We start from the raw sequence: 25,470 nt of genomic DNA, 5'->3' as shown, positions 1-25,470 counted from the left end.
ACAATCAGCTGAGTAGCCCTCGCAGCTGCATAATTCCAATAACCACTTCTGTTAACGGTAGCCCACTTTCTAAATCATAACTTGCACTTGGAACCGGCTAGATTATGTTTAGTGACTTAGATGTAAGTCCCAGGGTCATTATTTACTCTCACCAAAGGAAATTATGAAGCCTCCTGTTTACTGGAATCATGTACATTAGTTTTACCTTAATTAAAAGAACTGGACAACGATTAAATGACTCTATTAATTCCAATGTCCACCAACCTCATTAGAATTTTATAGTATAAATTTATTAAGCAAGCTTGAGCAGGGATATGCGACATACAAATCAATAATCAATCTTATATAACTCAAAAACAGTGTAATCAGATTTACATGTACAATCATTCTACCCTGTCTTCTTCTAACTTAGGTCGCACTTTCTGAAATGGAATTTCAATGAGCAGATTCAACTCATACCCAGACGATGGTGGATCTTTTGGCAGCAGGAATTTCTAGCATCCTTGGTCGAGGTCTATGCTTTGTGTGGAAAAATCCTCCTTAGAAAGGAAACAAAGCAGAACGGGTCTGAATCCCTTTTGCAAGACCCAGTTCTTCCTCCTTGTGGGACCTTTGTCCTTCCTCCAAGTCCTGCTGCAGAGGTTGAAAGTGCTGGGTTGAGACGAGACCAACGGCCGAATGAAGAACCAGAGATGGGGCGATGGGACCCAGTCCTTTTCGTAGCGGTGTGAAGTCCGAGCTTCCCCGTGGTTCTGAAGTGCGGTCCGTAGCTGCTTCTGCAAGTTGTCTCTCCTTCTGCGCCGCCGGACTGGGAACAGCTGGTTCCTCTTTTCAGCCCCTTTTTATGCCTCTCCTCACCATGTGTGTGTATGGGAAGGTTTGGCCTACGTGACTTCCTTCACGGCCGCTGTGTCTCATGAAAAAGTCCCCCCCCATTTCTCAACCCGCTTGCTGACCACAGTGGAATTTCCCGTCCTTCTCCTTTCTTCCTGTGCGCCTTGGCCATCTGTTCAGAACTGCTTGCGGCATTTCCTGTTTTCAGGGCTGTACTGCACATTCGTCTTCGCTATATTCTATAACTCACTTTATCTATTAAAACTCAGTAAACACATTCAACTTGTTGTTAAATTGATTTCAGATGATTATAACTTCATATTCATTGACAATAAATCACATCTTTTCCTTGTTGTTAATCATTAACATAATCATTACATATTTAAATCATTACAGATCATTAATCAGAGATGCTTTGCAGAAAGTTATTGAGTGATTACTTATATTCATGTTATTCAGACTTAGTCAACTTAATTAACTTTTAATCAAACTACAGGATTACTTTATTTCCTCCAAGCCATTATGCATCTTTTTCTGCGTGTGCCTGGAAAGATCTCATACCCTTATGCCAGTTTTCTTGACAACTTCTGGTGATTGAATGACGACACTGTCCTGTGAGCCCTGCAGGTGACTTGCCTCACTGCACACTTTGCACACAGTAGCCACTCTGCTGCAGGAGCCTGCCCTGATTTTTACTGTGTTCTCTGTGCATGTGTGTGGCTGGTAAACCTTGGACAAAACGGTCTACATATCTGATCTGGTCACATGACAGATGTCTGCCCCGGATCGCTAGAGGAGCCTGTGGAAGTCAAACAGAACCTGCAGACCTCTGAGAACCGGGACGAAGACGAGGCGGAAACAGACACCGATGATGGTGCAGTTGGTGAAGATGGAGAGAACGATGGTAGATTAATTATCATAATATCAAAACGTCTGTTTTGATTGAGACTTTAACAGCTCTCTGAAGTAAAACATGAAGAAATAAGCCAGTAGGATGAGCAGAGTCTGTTATGATACACCTATAACTATCCAGCTTTACTTGTAGTGTAAAATGAGTTCATCACTTTACTCATTTCTTCTGCCTTTTGTTTGTTTCTTTCACTTCTACCTTCTGTTCTCGATCGCTTCAAACTATTAACATTCTAACAACCGAATATTTAGCTTCCCACACACACACACACACGCACACACACACCCACACACACACACACACACACACACACAGACAGTGACTTGTGAAAGTATTCACACCCTCTTGAACTTTTTCCAAAGTTTGCCATATCAAAGCTACAAACCTCAGAGGGTTTTATTCTGATTTTAGGTGATAAAGTGGCACAAAAGCTCGACGTGGTTTAGAGTAAAAATATCCGGGGCAACCAGAATCAAAGGTCACCTTATTAATAAATAGAACTCACCTTTAAGTTATTTAAATTGCAACTAACTTTATTGAGAAAGCAAAACTTAATTATTTTTTTTTACAAAAGTGGGCGGAGCCTATTCACCCTGAGGGGCGTGGTCAAGTGCAGCCAAAGAAAGAAGGAAGCGCTGTTGCCAACGTAATGTCTTTGTCACTATTTTTAGCACCTTTTCAGACTCTGTAGTGACTTTATTTTGAAAAGGCGACAAGTCTAGCAACTTTGTTCTGTGTTGTTGGAGACTTTGGTGATCACGTTTGAAGCAGAAGTTGCTCTGCAGTAACTGTCCTGAGCGAGAGTCTGACCCTCGGGTTTCCTAAGCGTTGTAGTCAGTGTCCCAGTCGTTGTGCAGAAAGGAGATCCGATCCACTACTTGTTCACGTTCCAAATGAATCACACATCCAAGCCAAAAAGCGCTATCGATAAACGCTTTCCGTTCTCACTAGTCCAGCTCCTGACTTGTCACCGGCGCCGTGCGTCTGAGCAGAAGGTTTTAAACCCAACTCAGAGGCTGATGTGAAGATGTACCATGAGTAGCAACAAAATTCAACTGCACTAGACATCATTCAATCCAAAGAGGGCAGCACAGAGACAGTTTAGGCAAAAATATCACAGAATTAAACAGATTTGCATCAAAATGTCAAAATTTGCACAGAAACATAAAGATGGCACGCTTTATGCCAGTGCAGACAATTTATTTGCAAAAAATAAATGCAGATGTTTTGTTAAAAACAACTAACCAATTCCGATGAATCAGCCGATATATCAGGCATCCCTGGTTGGAATAAAGCCAGTAGATTTTATCCAGTTTATCACCAGAAGAACTTACTCTGCATCCAAATTTTAACTTCTAGCCTACAAACAAAACTCTAAAATCGCTTAAGACCCTGAATTCTCCATCCACTCTTTGAAACATGATGGTGGCAGCATCATCCTGTGGGAATGTTTTTTTTGGGTGTGTAATCACCTGCTGTAAAGCTTTATTCTCCTGTAACATCAGTAGCATTACTCTTTTTTTATATGCTAGCATGCCAAAATAACAACACAAGAACTAGGGTGTCAAATAATTTAATAATTTATTAATTGTTAACTGGAGTCAAAAAAACCTCCAGACTCAAAAAAGGTCAACCTCTGAAAGAACAGAGCAGTGACTGAGCCAAAACTATACAAACATATAGATACATTTTCATTTAAAATAAAAACTTCTTTGTAAATATGTTTCAGTCAAAGTGCCTCAAGTGGCAGCTTTAGCTTCACCTGGTTCAAATTCACTAAAAGAATGATTTATTTATTATTGCATTTAAAAAATACTTTGCTTAAAGGAATCAAATTAGTTGTCTATTTAGATTTTTAATGTATTTCTAAAGTTGTATAAAAAAGGCTTAAGTGGTTAAATAGAAAATCTCCAATTAATCATCAGAATAATCGATTACTTTAATAATCATTAGCTCCAGTTGTGAGCAGGAGGTGAAAAGGCTCTCAGTTAAAATCCCAACAGGATTCACTGAGATTTGTGGTGGAAAGGTTTCGGAGGTGTGAGAACTTTTAAAAGTGCCAGCTTTGGATTGAGCCTCTTTCTCTTGTGTGAAACACCAGCCTCAACGTTTGCCGTCTTAAATCTGTTTTTCATATTTGAATGGTGATTTGGACATTAAAAAGCTCCATATATGGATTCTCCCATTATGCCTCAGTGTGGCTGTGTTGGATCTGTTAGTTTTGTGGTCATGATGTCGGACCCGGCTGTTCCTTGTTCTCATCCTGATGAGGTCACAGTTGGGAAAAGACTGTGAGTTTTACCTCAGCTCTTTCTGGCTGTGATTTCTGTCCTGTCTGGCGGTCGGTCGTCTTTCTGTCTCTTGTTTTGTTGTCTGTCAGCGTTATGCGTCAGCTCTGCCATGCTTTAACCGCTTGAATCTTTGTTTTTTCTTTCTGTCGCTGAGTCCTCTCTGCGACTCTTCCTAATCAGTGTAGCCTTGGGTTTTAGGAACCCATTCAGCTCTACAGCTGCTTTTGATTCTACTCATTTAAACTAGAAAATCAAATTTTACAATGAGGCATAACCAGAGCAAGATGGCGGGAATGGTGTTCTGATTTTCCCACGCTGATGACGGCAGTCAGCCCTCCTCCAGATGAGATATTTGTGTTTCTGGGTGTGATGAGCAGAATCAAAACTCTGAGACCAAAGTGGAAGTGGTCGAAGTTAAGTCGGTTCTTCTTGTTTCCGTCAGACAACTGTCATGTCAACAGTGGAGAAGACTCGACTAGAATCCCACAGTTGATTGAGTGTCCGCGTGAGTACCACTATGCTTTCCTGCTGTCCTCTTCCATGTCCGCGATGCTGCCCCCTGCAGGCCTGTCAGGAAATGACATTAACAAGTTGGGGGACAAAAAAACTGTCTACCAAAGTCAGGATTTAGGTTTTCCAGTGAAAACATCAGAACATGAACTATATAAACTATATATCTCAATTTTCTTTATTCTCTGACTTCAACCAATAGTTTGAAGTAAATTTTTAGCAAAGAAACGCATTTATGTTCCATTTTGTTTTTGGCTGTTCTGTTCTTGCCACTGTATTAGGCACACCTTGTTGCCATGACAACTATCTTAATCCTTCATTGCATAGATTGCAGTATAAGTTTTATGGTTAATCGTGATTAATTGATTATTGAAAGAATTAACTAATTTAGTAATTTTTTATTTTATCTACAACTACTACTCAGTGGTAGTTGTTATTGTGTCTTGTCTCTATGCTGTAACTGCAAACTAATTTCCCTGCTGGGATGAATAAAGTACTTCTATTCTATTCTATTAACTGGAGGATGCAGACTAAAAAAAGATAATTTGCAGAAAGAACAACACAGAGAGGATTGATCTGAAACTGTACAAAAAATATAAACACTTTGCATTCAAGTTAAAAATAAACCTGTCTGTAAATCTGTTCTACCCAGAACTCCTCTAGTGGCAGTTTTGGCTGCACCAGGTTCAATTTTTGTAAGAAAATTGAAATGAGTGAATTTATATTAATAGTTGCAATCGCAACTTCCTGTAGGGAATTTTTACTTGCCACTAGCTGGTGGTTATATCCCAAAAGGAAACTAAATGTTGTCATAATCAGCCAAGTATCTTCAGAGAGCCGTTGTGGATGGTGAAGCTGTGGGCAGGAAGAATCTCCAGTAACAGTCAGACTTGCAACTTATCTGAAAAGGCCTCTGACTGAAGACTGTTGCTGCATGACGGCCTCATGACATGTCTTGACATGCTAACGGCTCCATTTCCAGGCAGCAGAGATGATATTTCACAGTATCGTTTTTCTGGATGACACCATCGGTGTTTATGCTCTGCTAATCCACCTCATTTGCTTTTGCCGCTCCGCTTTAAACCTCTGAATGGTTTGAAATCTGGGCAGAGAGACGTTGGAGTCGGGGACATCGGAAGTTGTTGATGATCCAGAAAACGTTTGTGGCGTTTTAGCTTCAGTTTTTCTGTTTGTTTTTGATGGAGCTAATCATCACTAACGCAAGAAAACGACAACTACAGATCGGCAGTGACTCGTTAGCCAGTCAGTTTGCTCCTCAGTAAAATTATAAGTCTGCATCTGACCTCTCTGAGCGATAATATAAACACAGAGGGGGGTGTTGCCATAGAAACCGAAGCAACAAAGTTTGTGTTGCTGCTAAAATCGGTTAGCATGACTGTACATCTTTGCTCCTTCAGGAACTAACTGGCTCGCTTCCTGATCAGCCTTTTAGAGGTTTTTATCCCAATGAATTCAGAGTTAATTCCTAATGAACTACTGATGCTGCAATTTGATACAATTTCTGCCTGAAGATAAAATAATATTTCTAATTCTCTGTATATTTTTATTCTTGTCAACAAACTTGTTTTGTTTCTGGTCTGTTGTTTTTGCAGCCGTCAAGCAGCTGAAGGAGAACGTCTGCTCTTCCATACACAAACTGGCCAACTTTGATGGTAGGAGTCAACCTGCTTGGGTAGAAATAAGGTTGAAATTGCCCTTTTATGGTTTTTTAGAAATATTGTAGCATCTAACATACCAAATGTTTTATATAATAAACTTTAATTTAGCCATACTTTAAGCAAAGGCCTGGTTTTAAAACAAAGGTTTTATTTTACTGTTCCACCATGCAACATGAATACCAGAGAAAAGACAAATTTTGCTAAATTGTCCCAGAAATTATTGTGATAAAGAAAAAAATTATTTTGATACCATTTCCATCTCATATAAAGATATTGGCATGATAATGCAAGTTCTCCCTCTAAGACGACAAACTTTAATTTTACAAGAAACACTCCACACTTTTAAGTATCCTAAATAACAACCAAAAGCAATAAATAAAAATGAAATAAGAACCACACACAGCTGAAACCATAATCAAAAATGAACAATTAAGTCTCTGTAAGCAAAGTTGCCCTTCAAAAAATATTAGAATGGATCAAAATGGAAAGTACTAAGCTCATTTTAATTTGTCATGTGATTTATTGATTAATTGCTTATTGCAACAGGCTTACAAAAGACTTATTTTAATCTGGTATAAATGTAACAAATTCTAGAGTTTTCAAAGAGCCCAGAGTAATTATTTTATTACATAAAGTGATATTATTCTACAAATTAATATATTGGTTCTGATTCAAGATAAAACAAAGAAGCTAACTGTAAATTAGCATCGATGATGATAAAACAGGACTGTTCCTGGATTTTTGCAGAAGTGATGGACGCCCACCTGCAGAACAACCAGGCGCCAGAAGACGACCTGCTGGCCAGCCCCGATCGCCTCAAAGGTGACGCTCTCTGACACGACGTCACCTGAGCGTCACCTGTCAGTCTGCTCACGTTCTGCTCCCAACAGGAAACCAGATGGACGCCAAAGAGTCCGACATGTCCGACACGCTGAGTCCCAGCAAAGACCGCAGCAGCGACGACACGTCAGGTCAGCAGAGACCAGGAAGAGGGATTTCATTTTTAAAGAAATTTACTTTTGTTTTTTAGCTCTCCATCATGTTATAATGTTATTCCCTCATCAAAGACAAACCCGGAGTGTTGCCTTGATTCTTTCATGCATGTTTGAGAAATCCTTTTGTCTCCATGACAACCATTCAGCTGTGAAAAACGCCTGGTTGGTCCTAGCTCCGCCTTCGAGGTGCAGCTCCTCCTCCAAGCTTCCGCCTCACCGAGCAACCCTGAGCTTTTATGAGAATCACGTTGATTGCACCTCATCATGTGTGTTTTAATTTGGTTTCTGTCCCGTTTGTTGGTTTCAGACGGCAACATGAACGACCAGGAGCTGAACGAACCCCAGAACAGAGTCGCTCTCCTCAAAGGTAACGCTTTTCAGGTTTGGGGCAGAAAAAAAACATGTTTTCAGACTTTATTCAGTTTTCTAAATGATACAAATAAATAAAACAAAAATAGTGATTTATTTACTGTTTTTCACCTAAATGTATCTTTTGATTTTCCACATCGAACATCCGATTTATCCAGATTTTTTATTATTTTGAGTTGTGGATGATGAGTCTCTAACAAACACTTTTAAAAAGTTGTGTTTAGCTGCCTTTTAGACCTCTGGATCCTCCTGGATCAGCTTTAACTCCAGCTGTGGTTCTAGTTTATCCAGAACTGACAGATTTGTAAAGTACTTGATTTCTGTATAAAGTCCCTGAAAGTGTTTGATATCAAACTGCACAGTTTTGTAATAAAGTGGAATCTAACGTTAGATTAAAAGCTTAAATTTGGAAAACGTTATTTACAGTTAATACCAGATATTTACATACACCTAAAAAAAACAAGGATGCATTTTTTTCCTCACTGGAGAAAAAAAAAGAAATTCAGACATAAATTTTTGCTGTATTTTAGTTAACCGTGTCCCTGCTGTAGAATGTATAATACTGTCATAAGACTTTATTTATAGCAAAATAAATGATCTTTTCTGTAGTTCGTTTGTATTGTTTTCATCTCCAAAGTGGTTTTGGAAAAGTTTTTACCTTGAAACTGCTTGAAAAGGGCCTGAAGGAAAAGTGAATAAAACCTGGTAGCAGTTTGGCCAACTGATTTTCAGAAATGTTTTAGATTTTAAAATTCAGCCATCTGCAGAATCAGGAGCCAAATGTACCCGGCTAACGGCTGGTGGTTTAAACTTAAATGTCCAGAATGTCCTGAGAATGAAAATGGATCTGAAATATGAAAATGGTTTAAATGGAAATGCTGCTTTTTACATGTCGTTGTTGTGCTTAAGCAATTATTTGTGATTAATCGATTATTGAAATAATCGTAAACTATTTTAGTAATCACTTAATTGGAATACACAGACTTAAAAAAGTCAATTTGATGAAAGAAAAGTCAAAACTAATCAAAAAATCTGTACATTTAAATTTAAAATAAGAAAATACTTTTGTCTGTAAATCTGTTCTTCCCAGTGTTTCAACTTCCTGGTTCAAATCATGGAAAAAACTAAGCAAAAAGAAAACTAATCCTATTAGGTATTTTTTGCTATTAATCAGTTAATCCAAAAAATAATCACCAGATCAGCCCTGTGTAACCCAGGTGTCCGCCATGACCCAATCACCTTCCCTTTAAGCTGTCCCTTTAAGTTGATTGTCATGTGTGCTTCCGGGTTTTGTTTTTTCTTCCCACCTTGCTGCTACTCACTGTTGGTTGTCGTGTTGGTTGTTTGTAAAACAACCTGGAGTTTCTGAATCGACTCATCACTCATATTTAATCTCTAAAACTTGAAGATTGCGGTTGTGATCCATTGAGAGCTGGTGAACCTTCCTGTTTTGAGCAAGTTATCATTGCATCCACCTCCTCAGATAATCCGTTACTCGACGGTCAGGTTTTTTTCCCCCTTTGCCGTTGCATTGACTCACTTGGTGACGGAAGATGGCGAGCTACCCACCCACCATCTGGTGGTAGGAAAACGGAACTACACTTTCCCTACAGAAACGAACTAAACTCTGAGTATTGAAAAGGGAACATAATTATTCTCTTTTTGTTCTTGGATCTATTGTGGACTCTATTACGTTTGAAGTATCACTGATTGTTATTATAATTGTTTTTGTTGGTTTGGTTTTTTTTTTCCCCTTCTGTTTTTGGAAATTTATTGTTTTGTTGTTTTGGTATTATTATTATTATTATTATTATTATTATTATTATTATTATTATTATTGCCACTGCAATAAATAGCAATATTAACAAACTTTACTTTTTTGTATCAGTTGTATTAATTATTCACCCCACTCATGACTCCGTGCCGTACCTACTTCTGATTATACAAACTGGTTAACACTACACCTCGCAGTCAGATCTGCTCAGTTGAGAAAGGCGCTACACCTGCACTTGATTTATATCGTTTATTACAAATGATCACGCATTTACTAAGGGAATATTTTATTGCATGTTGGGCAATAAAATGTTTCTAATTTCATTCTGCAGAATGTGCCAATTTCTTAATAATTGATGACTAAAATAACTGTTAGTTGCTTTGCTTTGAATGTTTTGGTTTGTGTTTTTAGCGGAGTTGAATCGAGCCGGTCTGGACGCTGGAGACACGGAGAACGTCATCAGCTACCTCCACAGAGAACTTCTGGAAGCCCAGGACTTGGCCAACACCGGGAAGCAGAAATGTCTGGAACTACAAGGTAGATTCCCTCTGACTGATCAGACAGCTGTCTTCTGGCTCTTCATGTTTTAATGTCGAAGTGTTGGGACTCTCTGTCTGCAGCTCTGCTGGAGGAGGAGAGGAGGAGTAACTCCAAGCTGACCGAGGAGTCGACCAAACAGATCCAGTACCTGCAGAGTGAGTACGCGAGTTAGGAAAACATGCGGCGGACGAGTCTGGGTCTGACCTGTCCCCTGGCTCTGTGTGGTGCAGCTCAGCTCGGGAAGCTGCAGGCCGACATGGAGGCTCTGAAGGAGCAGAGGGAGAGCACCATCTGCAGCACCAGGGAGGACCTGTACTCTGCCCAGGAGGAGGTACTGCTGCACCGCCTGAAAACTAAAACAAAAAATTCACATAACACAAAACTTTGACACCAGTTTCAACTGTCAAACTGTGTCTATCTCTGCATGGATTCCTGTCGTCTAACATTATTTTTGTCAAAAATTTGTCTTCCAAAGCAATCTTGCATATTCTCTTAATCTTTTGTCTCGCAGGACCTTCCTGTCATGTAAGACTTTGAGAACGTCTTCATTGCGTTCAGTGACTCAAAGTGGTTGCAGCTACCGCTAACTGCTAACAAGCCCATGCTAGCTGTAACTCTGACAGATCCTCAGTAGAGCAGGTGTTTAAATTAGCTAATCAACCACCGCACTGCTGGATTAGCTAATAGCAGCAGTAGTTAATAAACTACAGCGATCACTTATTAATAATCACAAAATAAACATCAAATAAATATATAAAACTGTAACGGACTGAATGTTCTGTTTTTTGTGTGAAAAATGTTTGAGTATTTTTTGGGGGTTGAACCCTGATATACTGTACATAGTTTCAGTTGCTATGGAAACAAGTCTTTTGTAGCATAGGCGACACAGAGTGACAAAACAAATTCAACAGTTTTCTGGATTATTTTTCCTTTTGCTGTGGCGCACTGCACTCGGTTAATAATACCAACATGTCCGGGTTTCTTTTAGCTAACAGTTGTTCTGCCGCTGCAGCGCGGCTTCGAACGGCATGCAAAAGAATCGTCTTTTTATCCTCCAATCTTTGAATGTTAACAATAGTCTATAACGGGCTAAGTGTAAATTTATTGCCGGTTGGTCGGACGACGTTTTTAGAAGGGTTTTAAAAAGTCTTGAATTTGCCTTGGTGAATCTTGGTGGATCCACTCATCCTGGTTCTGTTTCGGCTGTCAGATTCTGGTCCTGCGACACGCCATGGAGACGGCCACAGCCGAGCGTGAGCGCGAGATCGCCGCCCTGCAGGCGGATCTGGGCGGCGTGCGCACGGAGCTGGAGCACTGGAGGAGCACGGCGGCCAAGTACGAGGAGGAGATCAGCCGGCTGCAGGAGGCCTTTGCTCAGCAGCAGCAGCAGCAGAACACGGCCAGCCAGCTGCAAGGTGGCGCCTGCGCCCGCATCGACATCCGGCTGCGCCGCTGAAAGCTTCACGGCTGCTCTCTGTTCTCTCTTCCAGAGGAGTGTGCAGCTTTGCAGCAGCGCTGTGCGTCTCTGCAGCAGGACTGTGACGGTCTGAGAGCTGAGCGGAGAGACCTGACGGACAAACTGCAGCACCTGGAGGCGGAGCTCAGCAGGTACCAACACAAAGTCCACTCAGCGTCTGTAGAAAGAGCTGCGCTCTCATTAAAGCACAAAATGATGAATTAAAACATAAAAATCTTTGTAGAAATGTTTCAGTTGTGACTTTTTGAAATTTGGCCTTTTTATTTCATATACAAAGAATAAAGAGCTGGTGTTTCTGAAAAATAATCTGAGGATAGTTAAGGGAAAAAATCCTGTCTCACATCGTGTCTCTACATGGCAAAAACACTAAATATTACCAAGAATCTTTGGTTTAGTATCTAGTGCAGTACTTTAGTACATTTGAAATAAGACAAAACTAACTTTGAAGTAACTTTTCAGCAGGATAGAAGCTATTTTTATAAATCAGTAATTCCTTAGTATGGATGAAAAAGTACTAGTTCCACTTGCAGATTATTTCACTCATATGAAAAACGTTTTTATAGATGAAATAATCTGCCCATAAGACTTGAACTTTTCCACCAATATTAAGGAATTGTTGACGCTAAACAAGCTCCTAAATCTTGGTGAAAAGTTACTTGTAACTTAGTTTTGTCTTATTTCCAGTGTCTTAGGATATTTGAACCAGAAACTAAACCAAAAATGCTTTTTTGGTTTAGTTTTGTGTTTTTGCAGTCCACAGTGTGGGGTTGCAAAATACCTCTGCACAGAACGTCCGATAATCAATAATATCACTGAACTCTGATCCAGAACCGCAAAGCATTCTGGGAGGCGTAGGCAGAGGAAAGGCTTTAGCCGCTCAACCAGGTCGGTGGCATCGACTCACTCACTTTAACCTTTGGTTACCTAGCAACTCTCACTCTTTGGTTACCTGGCAACAACATGTTGAGTAACTGGTGCAGCAGCAGTTTAAGGTTTCGCCTCATAACTGCTTGCTTAAAAATAAAAATAAAAAAAACGACTTGAAGTGGAGTGAAAACTGTGGATCAAACAGGAAAGGTCACAAAACCAGTTTTCAGGATTTAATACAAAAAGCTGATCAATAATTATAGAAAATAGAATAGAATAGAAGTACTTTATTCATCCCAGCAGGGAAATTACTTCGCAGTTACAGCATAGAGACAAGACACAATAACAACTACCACTGAGTAGTAGTTGTAGATAAAATAAAATATAAAATATAAAATGCTATAAATTGTAAAAATATGAAATGCTGTTAATATAAAAAGCAACTTAAGAGCAGTCCTTGCAAAGATTCAATGATATTGATATCAACTGATATGAAATGCTTTTATCGTCCAGCCCTTTAACTTCTCGTTCTGTTGGTGGGTTACTGGTTCTGGTTCTGGACCTGAATGTGTCGTTTCGTGTGGTTTCCAGCACCAGGGAGCAGAGTCTGGTCCTCAGCAGCAGTCTGGAGTTTCTGGAGAAGCGGAAAGAGGTTCTGCAGGACAAACTGGGTTCTCTGGAGAACCAGCACCTGGAGGATGCCAGCCGGCTGAAGACGCAGCTGGACCAGGCCCAGGCCCGAACACACACCCTGCAGAAAGAGGTACGCCACCGATCCGCCGTTCGCCACGGCGGTTTGCAGACAGGAAGTGACGTAGGTCTGCTCTCTCTCGCCCCGCTGCAGTACGAAGACACTCAGTCTCAGCTGTTTGACCTGCGGCGGCGCTACGAGAAGACGGAGCAGGAGAAGCTGAACATCCACCAGGAGCTGGAGCAGTGCCGCAGCAGCCTGAAGCTGCTGCAGGACAAGACCAGCTCTGTGAGTCCAAACAGAAATAAAATCTGCTGCTGGCTTGGAGGATTTTCACTCCCAGCTTGGATTGATGAGCCCAGAGTACAAATAAATGTACTCGCGTAAGAGTGGCACTACTTCAGCATATTTTTACTCAAGTAAAAGTCAAATGTAGCCGTCCAAGAAATTACTCAAGTAAGAGTAGAAAAATATATTTTTTTAAATTTACTCAAGTGCCGATCAAATTATCAATCATTTCATATTTTAAAAATTACATCATCAGACCAAATTATAAAGTTAAGTGGAAATTTTAGCATTTTAAAGACGAAAATGACAATAAATCATAGAGGTAACAAAATCAGGCAAAAAATGTTTTTTAATCCGATTTTTTTCTATGTAAAAATGATGAAACTAACAAAACCTGCAGGTGTGTTTCTGTCTGGTGAATTTCTGGTTAAAACATGTTTGACTTTCATTCAGCAGGTAGAAAATCCAGAAATTTTACTCAAGAGTAGAAATACTTTATAATAAAATTACTCAAGTAAAAGTACTACAGCAGAGTAAAAATACTATAAAGTTTTTGGGTTTTTTGTTTTGTTTTTTTTCTTCAAAAAAGTTATTCAAGTAAATGTGATTGGGTAAATGCGATTGGGTATTGATAAGTATGTAAACTGCCCCAGAGTTGGGTAGTTGGGTAGTTACTACCCAACTTTGTCAGGAAATGGTTTAATGATTTAAAACTTTGTTTAAACAGGTCAGATTAGCTGCTTTTTTTCTTTCACCAAGAATAAATATATTTATTTATTATTATTATTATTATTATTTATAATTTATTTATTCTTGGTGAAAAATGATTTATTTAATGAATTTATTTGTTCACCAAGAATAAATAAAATCCCTCCTCCCTCGTTCAGCTCACTTTATGTTTAGTTTTTATTTTCCTGAACTGATTTTTGAACAACCTGTTGATTGTTTTTATGGAGGCGGAGCAGCTTCTTCTTCTCCTGCTCCTCTTCCTCCTTTCCAGCTGATGGTTGTCTTTATGTAACACTGAGCTCTAAAGTAGGTTGTCAAAATAATCTAAACTATAAAAATTATTTAATCAATGATATATTTGGGGACTTATTGTATATTATAAGTTTCATGTCATAACAATTTAGATTTTTTGTTTTGATGATAGATTCCCATTAATGATGATCAAACTGCCCCTATGGTAGTTTTACTACTTTCTCCACTGTTTGTTCAATGAAAACATCGATACATATTGATCAATACATATTGATCAATACATCTGAAAATACAGATGTATTGCAATTTAGTGATTTAATTCACACTTTACGCATTACAAATAGGAATATTTTTCTAGAGCATTATTTGTGTTTTTGGGGCCTTAATTGCAGTCATACCTAAAAGATGTAATAAATAGTTTTTATCGTTATCCCAAGATAAAACGGCACAGTAAGTGGTAAATATACAACATAAGAACATAACACTGTAAAGTTATTAACATAATGTAACAAACGGTTTTAGTACGCAGCTCTTTTTGTCTTTGCTTTGAGAAACAGGAAAGTTGACATTTCAAATGTTACGTTTACATAAATGACGACTGAATTCCTATTAGTTTTGCTTGAATAAGGAAGTTGAATTATTAATCAAATTGTTTAAAATGGCCGGTGTCCAGCGTCATGACAATCCTACTCCTTAGTACTGCAGAAAGTTTCCTTCTTCTGCTGAGGATGAAAAACATTTTTAATAAATTCAACTCCTTAACAGACACTGGAAATGCCTGAAGTCAAATAATGTGACCAGAATTAGATTAAATGTGTTTGAGTTCACTCAGCAGAGATAAATAAGATTAAAACCAGTTTGTTTATATTTATTCATGTCAGCTGATTTCCTCTGGTGTTTGGGATGGTAAACACGCAGCTCTTCAGGATGAACCCACTCGCCTCCACCCTCCTCTGTTGCCCCTCCTGCCCCGCTGCAGCTGCTCCATCCTCCATGTTGTTTTGTTTGGTTGATTTGCTGGCTGATTTCTTCTTATCCCTCCCTTCCTCCCTCTAGCCATCCATATTGCAGCCTGTCCAAGCCATATTCATGGGCCTTGTCCTGGCTCTGCTGTACTGGTGTTTCGGCCAGTTGTGGTAGAAAGGTACACACCGACATGAGTCTGTCCCGCTGCCTCCATCTGTCCGTCCGTCCGTCTGTCTGTCTGTCTGTCTGTGACCTCTGGAAGGAAAGTCTGCTGAGGTGAAGTTATTGTTCCGATCTGGGATCAGTTCAGGGTCACAGATTGTTCTGATCGCAGCACTTTGTGTGAAAAATCATGATCTGATGTTTGTCATCACTTTTTCCTCCACAAAGCTTCGTACGGAAGAGGATTAGGGCCACTAAGGAAAAGTTGGTTCTGACTTTGTGGGGTTTTTTAAATTCTGACTTCTTTCCACCCATAATTCTTTTTATTTTATACTTTTGCAGAACCACGACTGATAATTTATATTTTAAGCTTATAAACTTGGGCATAATGATTAATCACAGCACCAGAGTGTGATTAATCTGATGAAATGCTTTAATTTATTTAGAATTTGCTTTGGGTTTATTTCAGATCTAATGGACAGAGAAAAATAGAAAGTTGCTTTGCAGAAACAAGCCAACAGTTTATTTCTGTTTTTACACCTGCAGAAAGAGAAAAACCTAAACAAATCCGAGAAACCATGGCAACAAGCATGCATTTATAATAATTATTATTATTGTTATTTCACTGAAAATAACGGTGCGAATTAATACAACAGCAAATATAATAAGCTTTGGTCGTTTATCAGACCGATACGATAATTTATCGATATATCGTGCATTCTGAGTTGATGCTAGCCTAGCAAACACGTAACGTTCAGGGTCACTGACTCGGCTGGGAAAATTGAACCCTGAACAGAGATCAGCAGGACTTTGACTTCACCTCCTCAACTTCCTCTGAGGACTGAATGTCCTCTTCTTCATCTTCATCATGTGTGGAGCGTCTAACGGCTTGGCCGTCATTCACACCAAGATCCTGCAGGGGGCAGCAGACTCCCAGCACACATGGACCGTTTATTTAAAGGGATACCGCCACGCACTGTAGAAGCTACTTTAACCTCAATAAAATGACTAAAATTAAAGCAAATTTTACATAATATGATCTGCCTGAGTGTGTAACACTTTTCAAAATAAAAGTCTGAGTTAGAAATGATTTCATTGTGAAATATTCTCAGATTTTAGTGAATTTAATCATGAAACATTATTAAAGGAAACACCCTTCACATTAAGACTGAATTGTTTTTTATTGTAATAATGATATCTAGTTATTAATGGTCCAGTCAAAGCCCAGACATGCTGAGGCCAAACTCCTGGTATCTCTTTAAATCACTAACATCTCCTCCGTTCACCACGGCTCTCTCCTTCATCCTGTTTTTATTTTCTGCAGGATTTGTTGGTCCATTAATCACTTTTCTTTGGTTTGCTGCATGCCGTTCGCTCCTTGCTGTTTGTTTGCAGGTTTTTTTCGTTTTGCTCTCAAACTGATTCACTGGGTTTTGTTTCCTGCAGCCATTGGCAGATTCATTTTCACTCCCATCGTTTGCTTTTTGCTTTTATTTGGTGCAGCTTTCTCTTTTTCTGCTTCTGTTCTTTAATTATTTCTTCTTTTTGTCTCCTGCAGTCCTAAAAGTGATAAATAGGATTTTCCTTTTTGGATATTTAGGTTGTTTTTATTAAATTTATTTGCATTCCTCCTCCTTCTTAACCATCTGAGGGGAAGATCTCATTAATTAGCCTTTCCTTCATGTCACAATGTTTGCAGAGCGCTGCCTGTTCTCAGCAGCTGCACATCTGTTGTGCGTTTCAACAGATGACAGGAGAATTGAAAGCTTGACTCGGTCTTGAACCGCGTTCAGGTATCTGTGATAAACGAGCCGGACCTGGACGGTGCCGAGGTGCGGACAGATTTTTATGAAGCGGAGAGAAACATCCGTTCTGGTCGAGGAGAAGATGGAGAAAATTCAGCGTGTTTAGGAGTTCAGATCCGCAGGAAAAGAAATGAGGATCTGGATCCGATCCGACCAGAACAGCAGATACTGCAGCTGATTGAGACGTTTTATTTCTAACAGCTTTATTCACTTCAGTTCTCATGTCAACAGAAGGAGAGCATAGAACATGAAACTCTAAATTATCATAAAATCAGCTCAATAGACCTTGACACATTTTGCTGGATGATAAATTGTCCCAGAAATTATTGCAAAAAACAAAACATCTTGTTTTGGGACCATTTTCAAGTAATTAATGGCAAGAACACATTCTGAAAAAGATCAATACACTTTCAATTTTAAGGAACATTTGGTGCTGGAGCTGGAAGATATTTTAATTATCCAAAGTAAATCAACAAATAAAATGAACTATTAAGAGTCTGTAAGCAACAGTGTCCTTCAGAGTAAGAGCTGCTTGAGACCAAAGCACCAGAATCAAGACTTTTGTCATCCAGTTTTTGGTAGAAGGAGAGAAACGATAAATCAGGCAAATGGAAATTATTGAGTTTGTTTTAATTTATAATGTGATTAATTCATTTATTGCGACAGGCGTAGCAGTAAACAGAAAGTCCAACCCCTTTCAGCTTTTCAAGGTCCTGAAATGATTTCAATTTCTCCTCAAATTGCAGAGAAACTCCCAACAGATTGGCTGTTTATCAGCACTGAGAATCACAGCCACCAACCAGACGTGGTTCTGTTTACAGAACCGGTGTCCAAACTGGAAAATTTAAACTGTAGGCATGAGTTATTGTGTTTTAGTTCTACCTGCTCAAATTTTTATAAAATCTGTTATGATTAAAGATCCAAAACATAAAAATCAATTCTGACTTTTTATTAAAAGAAAAACAGGAAAGATTTTCTGGAGTCATCAGTGGTTTTTAATTTTGCTGGCCAAACTTTTACCATTCTTGACTTCTGGTTGACGGCATAAAAAAGTCATTTCAAGAGCCTAAATTGGCCCACGGGCCACACTTTGGACCCCCCTGATTTATAAAGCATGCTTCATTTTTTCAGCTGGATTGTGACCCGGTACCGCTTCAGGTCCCGTTAAAAAGATTAGAAACATGATTTTAATTTAAAAAGAGAGTAAATATCATCTTTTGGACTGACTTTTATCTCTTCTCTCATCCTTCAGGGTGATTTTCTGACACTCTTTGGTTCTTGTTGGGTTCGGTTCTGCTGACTAACTGGGTTTGGTCCGTTTTTTTTCCCCCCCCTGACAGAGCGGCTGGAGCCCCTGGATGCCGGTCATCGCAGTGATGGTTGCCGTGACGGCAGCCGTCCTTTACCCCAACCTGTCCAAGAGCAGCGCTGCCTGAGACGCCGCCGCGCCGCTTTGTGTAAAAAAGCAAAAACAAACACACAACAAAAAGAAAGAAAGAAATATTGTACATAATTGTAGAGGGAACGTGGAGGTCGTGTTTCCTGCAGAGGACTCGGATACTTCCTGGTTTATTTTTTTGGAGTTCTGTCATTTTTATCTTCTGATTCTGGTCGGGTCTCTCTGGGTGACGAAGCGCCGAAGGTGAAACGTTCCAGCTCGAGTTTTTTTTTCTCTTCTGAAACATTTACAGATATTTATATCAAAAATCTGCATCATTTACTCCAAAAGAAGAAGAGATTTCCCTGTTTGTTTTTGGAGCAGATGATTCCACGTTTGGTTACTTCCTCCAACAGTTCACACTACCAGTCTGGGAAACAATCCGCTGGAAAGCGTTCACACTGAGGCGTCACGGTTTTGTTCTTCTTCGGGGAAATTTGGGGTTAAAACTTGAAGCCAAATTGTTGAAATTCAGATTAATATTTTTTACTTTTCTGTTTTGGTTTTAGTTGTTTGTTTTTTAGGGGGTGCAGGAATCGGGGGGTTTAAGTGCCTCTGATGTTACTAACAAACACCGCAGTTTGTGTGCAGAGAAACACATTTTGACCACCAGAGGCCCATCGGCGTTAAGAGTCGGACTGCGATGTCATCATTTCGGCAAATGAAAACAGAAAATCTTCACGATGTTCATAATTTATCAGAGAACGGGAAAGTTTTGGTCATATTGGAGCGAGAAAAAAAAGTTTAAAAAATGCTTCCTGCTATGATTCTTCAGAGAAAATTGAACTTTCAAGTCCAGATTAGAGAAACAAACGTATTTATGACCGTTTGAGTCCAAATCTTAACGTCGGGTTTTGTTTTTTTAACACATGTAAGCGCGTCACAAACAGCTAACATGGCCGCCGACCCGCAGCGCCCGGGCCTCTGAACGTTTGTTTTTTATTCTTCAACAGTAACGAGCTCTGTGGGTTTGTGTCGGTTCACACGTTGGGCAACGTTCGTCATCGTCCGTGTTAATCTGTCTCGTCTCCGTGTCGATTCAAATAATAATGAATAAATAATAATAAAAGACAGCGAACAAATATTCCTGATGTTTGAAGAAAAAACACTAAAGTTACAGAGAGAATTGTAAAATAAAAGGTTGATGAATGACGTGCGACTAGGCTTATTTTGTTGAGACTGTTTAGAGTTATGAGAGGTGAGAGCTGTTGTAGAGAAATGTTATTGAATATATGCAGAGAAATGTTTTTGGATTAAAGTTGTAGCAAAGCTGACCCACCAAACCCGCCTGCAGGCTCTTTAATCACTTCTTATTTACTTGGACGAATGTTTTTACTGGAAATGTTTCCAAAAACAAGGTTCATTTATCTGTTGAAGCTCAAAACAAAAGCCCAGGTTTCAAAATGCATCGAGAGCAGCAATCTAAAAAAATCACTTTGTATCATTTTTAAATGAATAACTAGCCAGATTAAATATTAATCCCACTGTGGAGCACGGCGGTGGTAGAGTCATGATTTGGACTAAAACCTGGAAACTGAGCCGAAGCTCCAGCTCTTACCAAGTGCTAGTCTATTTTTTAATGAAGATAAAACTAACTTACAAGTATCTAATAAAGCTTGTTTTCAGTAAATAATAACTTAAAATGTATTTTTTTAAAGTGCTACTTCCATTGGCCGATTATTTCACTTGAAACACATTTTCAAATGTTTTAAGTGTAATAATCTGCCATTTCTATTTAATCAATATTTAAGAATTATTTGCTGAAAACCAGCTCCTCTATGTTGCTGAAAATTTTATTATAAGTTAATTTTGTTGAGATATTTGCTCTAAAAGCTTGTTTTTGTAGTACAATGACTTTAAATTAAGTGTTGAATAATTTTACTTGAATTGTACCAAATAATTTACTATATTTTGGACAAATGTCCTACATTAAATGGTAAACATGGCAGCAAATTTTCAACAAAACGTCTGAAAAAGAATAATGCTGCTACAATGGTTTAGTCAAAGTTTTCTTTCTCCTTCTGTAAAGTAGTAAGTTTTAGTATATATTTTTTAAAGTAATAAGAATTTAATAAATTTCTCTCTTTTGTGGAAAAGTTTTACCAGAAGTCAGAAATCTGGTGAATTTGGGTTTCGGTTTTCTTCTTCTGCTGTTTCTAAAACTGACGAGCGAAGGACCAAGAGTCTCTGAGACGTTCAGTTTTTACAGTGAAGACCTAAACAGCAGACGGGTCCGGACCCGAGTCCTCGCCGTTCCCCGGGCGTCTCGGCACGACAATCCGGCATCAATCATCGAGCCGGAGGAGCAGACGGCTGGAACATGTCTGGGATTTAGAGATGACGCATAAATAAATCTACGTCTGCAGCTTTATGAAAACAAAATGTTCTGGTTTATAAAACCAAACTTTTCTCTTTTCCTAATAAAACCAAACTTTTCTGTCATTTAGTTCAATAAAATCAAACTGATCCCTTTTCTTAAGACCAAACTGTTTATTTGTTAATAAACCAAACTTCTCTTTTTTATTATTATTTTTAAGTCAAACAGTTCCCTCTCTTTTAAAATTCTTTATTTATTGATAAAAAATAACCTTTTCTTTTAATAAAACCAAGCTGTCCTCTTTTCTTAAATAAAATCAAACAGTTTCCTCTATTTTTCTTAAACAATTTTTTATTATATTTTTAATAAAACCAAATTGTTCTCTTTTTTTCTTATAAAAGTCAAACTGTCCTCTTTAAAAAATAAACACCTCCCTCTTTTGTTCTTTATGATGAAACTTATTTTATATATTTTTTACTAAAATCAAACTGTTCTCTCTTGTTTCTGCTGTTTTCAGTCCTGAGGTTTTAATATAAACTCCATTTTAACTTTAAATTGTCTCAGATTTGCTGATTTAACTGAATGTGATGAGGAGGCAGAACCTTCATCTGGTTCTGAATCGATCGAAGCCGATCAGATCAAACTTTATTGATCTGCTGGGCCTGAAACAGCAGAAAGGGGAAACCGGGCAGCTTGATGTCGACAGTGACTCAGCAAAATGGACCTTTAAGGTCTTTTTATTTTACTCCTTTTTTCCCTTTCCAGTGATGAAGATTCATATTAAATTTTCAATCAGAATACATTTTAAAACGTTTTATGCTGCTAATATTCCAGAATTCTCTATTAGACTATTACTCACAAAAGGAAGAAGCAAAAACAGAAAATACATTTCAAACTAGGTGGATGTTTTCACTCAAACTCACTTTTATATATAAATGTTTAATTTGACACATTTGTAATTTTGTTATGAAATAATCAAAAAGTGAGTTATAGTGCTGTAGGTTAGTTACAAAGTTGATTTTGACATAAAACACAAGATATCTTGTTTTATATAAATTAAAAATACTTTATCAATCCCAAAGGAAAATTAAATTTTAAGTCAAAAGTCATTTCAAAGTTTACAAAGACAATTTTGAATTTACAATAATTTATATATTAAAATATTAATATACATTTTATATTATTTTTGTTAGTTCATTTACGTCTACAACTTTTTAAAAAATTTTATTTTAACTGAATTGAATAATTAAGGAAAAATATAAAAAAAGAGTATATGTTTGTTGCAAGAGTTGCCTTATTCATTCTGGCAAAAATGCTAAAAATCAACTCCCTGTTAGTTTTATATGTTAATAAAGTTGCGTCAGAGCGCATTGTGTATTCTAATATCAAAGTCGGAAAGAAAAACATGGGTGAATCAGAGGAAGGTGTAATTTCCGAGCCGCAGTGAACGCAGCAGCAGCCTATAGTCTGGCCGAGTTGAGGCGAAGACTTCAAACCAAGTTGCGGCGGCTCGGAGGAAACACCTTCGGCTTCACTCACACTTCAACCACAACCAGAACCAGAACCGAACCCACCGGGCGGGGGGGAAGAAGAAAACAACATGCCGGCCACAGAGAAGGACCTGGCGGAGGACGCTCCGTGGAAGAAGATCCAGCAGAACACCTTCACCCGCTGGATCAACGAGCACCTGAAGTGCGTCAACAAGCGGATCGTGGACCTGCAGCTGGACCTGGGGGACGGCCTGCGGCTCATCGCCCTGCTGGAGGTCCTGAGCCAGAAGAAAATGTACCGAAAGTACCACCCGAGGCCCAACTTCAGGCAGATGAAGCTGGAGAACGTGTCGGTTGCGCTGGAGTTCCTGGAGCGGGAGAACATCAAGCTGGTCTCCATCGGTGAGTGACCGAGAACGGAGCGGCCTGGGCGGGGTGGAAGCTGGCGGAGCCCCGCTGGCGGAGAACCGGAGGGGAGGGAGGGTCACGGTGGAAGTTAACTTTCCTCGTGTTTTAACCAGAGTTTGGGTAGTAAGAGTAGTTTTACTAAAACTTATTTTTACTCAAGTAACAGGAAAAAGTAGCCATCCAAGAAATTCCTCAAGTAAAACATTATTTAGTTAAAAAGTTTACTCAAGTAGTTTACTGAGTAACTGATCAATTATCGATTATTTAATATTTAAATATTAATCAAACTATGGACCAAAATAGAAAGCTTGGTGGACATTTTGATATTTTAAGGACTAAAATGATAATGATTCATATGTCAAAAAATATCAAAAAAAAAAAAAAAAGAGTTTCCATATCAGTTTCTTTCCAAAAAAAAAACTTCTGAAACTTTAACAAACTGCAGGTGTGTCTCTGTGTCTGGTGAGGTTTTGGTTAAAACATGTTTTTTTTCTTCAGTGGGTAGAAAATCCAGAAAATGTTCTCAAATCAGAGTAAACAATAAAATTACTACAGTAAAAGTAAAAAGTGCAGTGTGTTAAAAACTCTCCTCAAAATACTTTCCCCCCAAAAGTTACTCAAGTAAATGTAACTAGTTACTGCTCAACTCTACTTTTACTTGAGTAACATTATGAAGTATTTAATCTTTTACTTGAGTAAAATTCCTGGATTTTCTCCCCACTGAATGAAAAACAAACATGTTTTAACCAAAAACTCGCCTGTAGTTTCTGTTAAAGTTTCTGTAGTTTTACATGGAGAGAAACTGATCTGCAAACATTTTATTTTGCCTGATTTTTTTTTTTTTTTTTGCATTTTGATCCTTTAAATATCAAAATTTTCACTTAACTTTATATTTTTGTACTTCAGTAGAGTTTTTACTAAATACTTTTTTTATAGCAATTTCTTGGATGTCTACTTTTTACTTTTGCTGGAGTAAAAATATGTTGAAGTGGTGCTACTCATTCATACTCTGTTTTAACTTTAGTTTATATGAAGAACAAACTTATCAACTTTAATTTAGCATAATTTTACTGTAATACTTGAGGTTTGTTGGTTCCTTAAGCTTTAGTTTCTCCTATTCCTGGCTAAAAATGTTTTTCCTCTGTTTTTAATTACCTGATTGAATTGCAGTTTACTCATTAAAGTAACTCCAGGGATGCATCAGTGTTGTCCTCTCAGCTGCTGTTTATTGAATTTAATTGACTTTTTAAGACCTGATGGTGATAAAACCTTCCTACTTTGAGGTGAGGTGCATAAAAGGTGTAATTTCGAAATGATTGCTGGTTGGTCCAGGTCTGGGTGGAGTTAACCAGCAGCAGATGAAGCACACCTGCTGTCCGGGTTTTCATTAAGGCCTTTCATGCCGAGTTCAGGAAATGGAGGAACTTTCAGGTGGAAAATCGATGAAAGTAGCTGATTTTAGCAGCTCTTCTTGACGGGTCATTGAGTTTCTGTGGGAGAGAAACCGCAACCATTTCAGATCGGAACCGGCCCGATTCCCCACCTTTCATCTAAATGTTACATTTTCTGTTAATTTAAAGCATCAAAACAACAACTGGGCAACATGGCTTGAAATCAAATCTTTTTTGCTCGCTTTCTTCTCTTTGAAAATATTTGCTGCCATTTAAAAAATTTTTAAGTGTATTTTATTTTAATCTTCCTTTCTGTGAGTTGGATGGTGAAATATTAAACTGAGGCTACGAGAATTTTATTGATGAGAAAATAAAATGGAAAAAAGCTTCTAGTCATCAGAATCTGATGTGAGCAGCTCAGTTCTTTGAAACAAACACAATTGTTTCAAATTATTGCTACTGGCAATAATTTCATGCTGATATGTTCAAAGATAAAATGTTACCTCTAAAACTGATACCAAGTATAACTTCACAAGATGCTCGACATTCCTCATCTTAATTTTACATTTTTTATCCTGATGTTCTAACCAGATTGCTACTTTGTTCTTCTCATATTATGATTGTTATTCTTGTAATTAAAATAAACATAAAAACATACCAATCCGTTGTAGAACGGACCTGAATTTTAAAGTGTAAATTAATAGAAACTTAAAAACAAGATGGCCGCCGTGTGTGCTGACATCACTATGAAGTGTGGAAACCTAAGGAGTGCTTTGGTGGGAAAAAGATACAGATTTACAGTAAATCTCTGAAAGCTAAAAATAAATGTATTGATAAAATCGATGTGTTGCCCAGCCATAATAAAACCACATGATGCAGTTTCTCTGTTTTTACCGTTTTCTGCTGGATTCAGATTCTTTTCCTCTAATGAGAAACATTTTCTGCATCAGCAGGTCAGATAAAACTGAATCGATATCGGCCTGGAAATGTCCTGATCGGTGCGTTTCTGTCGAAGCGTTTCTACAGGAGGCTTATCACTGGTTGGTACTGGTTGGTACTGGTTGGTACTGGTTGGTACTGGTTTCTGCTCCACTTTGTTTGGATGTTCAGCTCGTCACTCGCTGTGATTCTTTAGAAAACCAGATTTGTTCCAGCCTGCCCTGCAGGATTAGGAGCAAACATCCATCTTCTCTTTATTCATCCTCCTCTCGGGTTCGCGGAGGGTCTCCTCCTTCTGCAACCAGAGGCGTGAGTCGGCAGGAGGGAACTGGGAGTGGCGTGGGAGGA

General features: G+C 38.5%; 2 protein-coding genes across 10 annotated transcripts in view; both read left to right on the top strand.

Annotated features, from left to right (window-relative positions):
• Window positions 1–19,860, top strand: part of slmapa (sarcolemma associated protein a) — a 79,832-nt gene extending 59,972 nt beyond the window's left edge. For 2 of the 8 annotated variants that reach the window (XM_032548665.1, XM_032548673.1), the window contains 14 exons: window positions 1,607–1,738; window positions 4,478–4,540; window positions 6,159–6,218; window positions 6,972–7,046; window positions 7,115–7,195; window positions 7,527–7,586; window positions 9,774–9,899; window positions 9,983–10,057; window positions 10,133–10,233; window positions 11,113–11,317; window positions 11,393–11,510; window positions 12,838–13,009; window positions 13,091–13,225; window positions 18,480–19,860. In XM_032548665.1, the coding sequence (XP_032404556.1) occupies window positions 1,607–1,738; window positions 4,478–4,540; window positions 6,159–6,218; window positions 6,972–7,046; window positions 7,115–7,195; window positions 7,527–7,586; window positions 9,774–9,899; window positions 9,983–10,057; window positions 10,133–10,233; window positions 11,113–11,317; window positions 11,393–11,510; window positions 12,838–13,009; window positions 13,091–13,225; window positions 18,480–18,575 (1,499 nt within the window). In that variant the 3' untranslated portion in view covers window positions 18,576–19,860. Of the gene's footprint in view, window positions 1–1,606; window positions 1,739–4,477; window positions 4,541–6,158; window positions 6,219–6,971; window positions 7,047–7,114; window positions 7,196–7,526; window positions 7,587–9,773; window positions 9,900–9,982; window positions 10,058–10,132; window positions 10,234–11,112; window positions 11,318–11,392; window positions 11,511–12,837; window positions 13,010–13,090; window positions 13,226–15,262; window positions 15,351–18,479 lie in introns of all 8 variants that reach the window. The other 6 variants (XM_032548672.1, XM_032548670.1, XM_032548667.1 and 3 more) reach the window with 5 other exon arrangements.
• A 2,509-nt stretch (window positions 19,861–22,369) lies between these two features.
• flnba (filamin B a) overlaps window positions 22,370–25,470 on the top strand; it is a 71,018-nt gene continuing 67,917 nt past the window's right edge. Inside the window, exon 1 of one of the 2 annotated variants that reach the window (XM_032550587.1) lies at window positions 22,370–22,786. In XM_032550587.1, the coding sequence (XP_032406478.1) occupies window positions 22,495–22,786 (292 nt within the window). In that variant the 5' untranslated portion in view covers window positions 22,370–22,494. The remainder of the gene's footprint in view (window positions 22,787–25,470) is intronic. The other variant, XM_032550589.1, reaches the window with a different exon arrangement.

Source organism: Xiphophorus hellerii, chromosome 20 (assembly GCF_003331165.1).
Source record: "Xiphophorus hellerii strain 12219 chromosome 20, Xiphophorus_hellerii-4.1, whole genome shotgun sequence".
In the NCBI taxonomy this organism is placed as follows: domain Eukaryota; kingdom Metazoa; phylum Chordata; class Actinopteri; order Cyprinodontiformes; family Poeciliidae; genus Xiphophorus; species Xiphophorus hellerii.
This window is presented reverse-complemented; position numbering and strand designations above follow the sequence as displayed.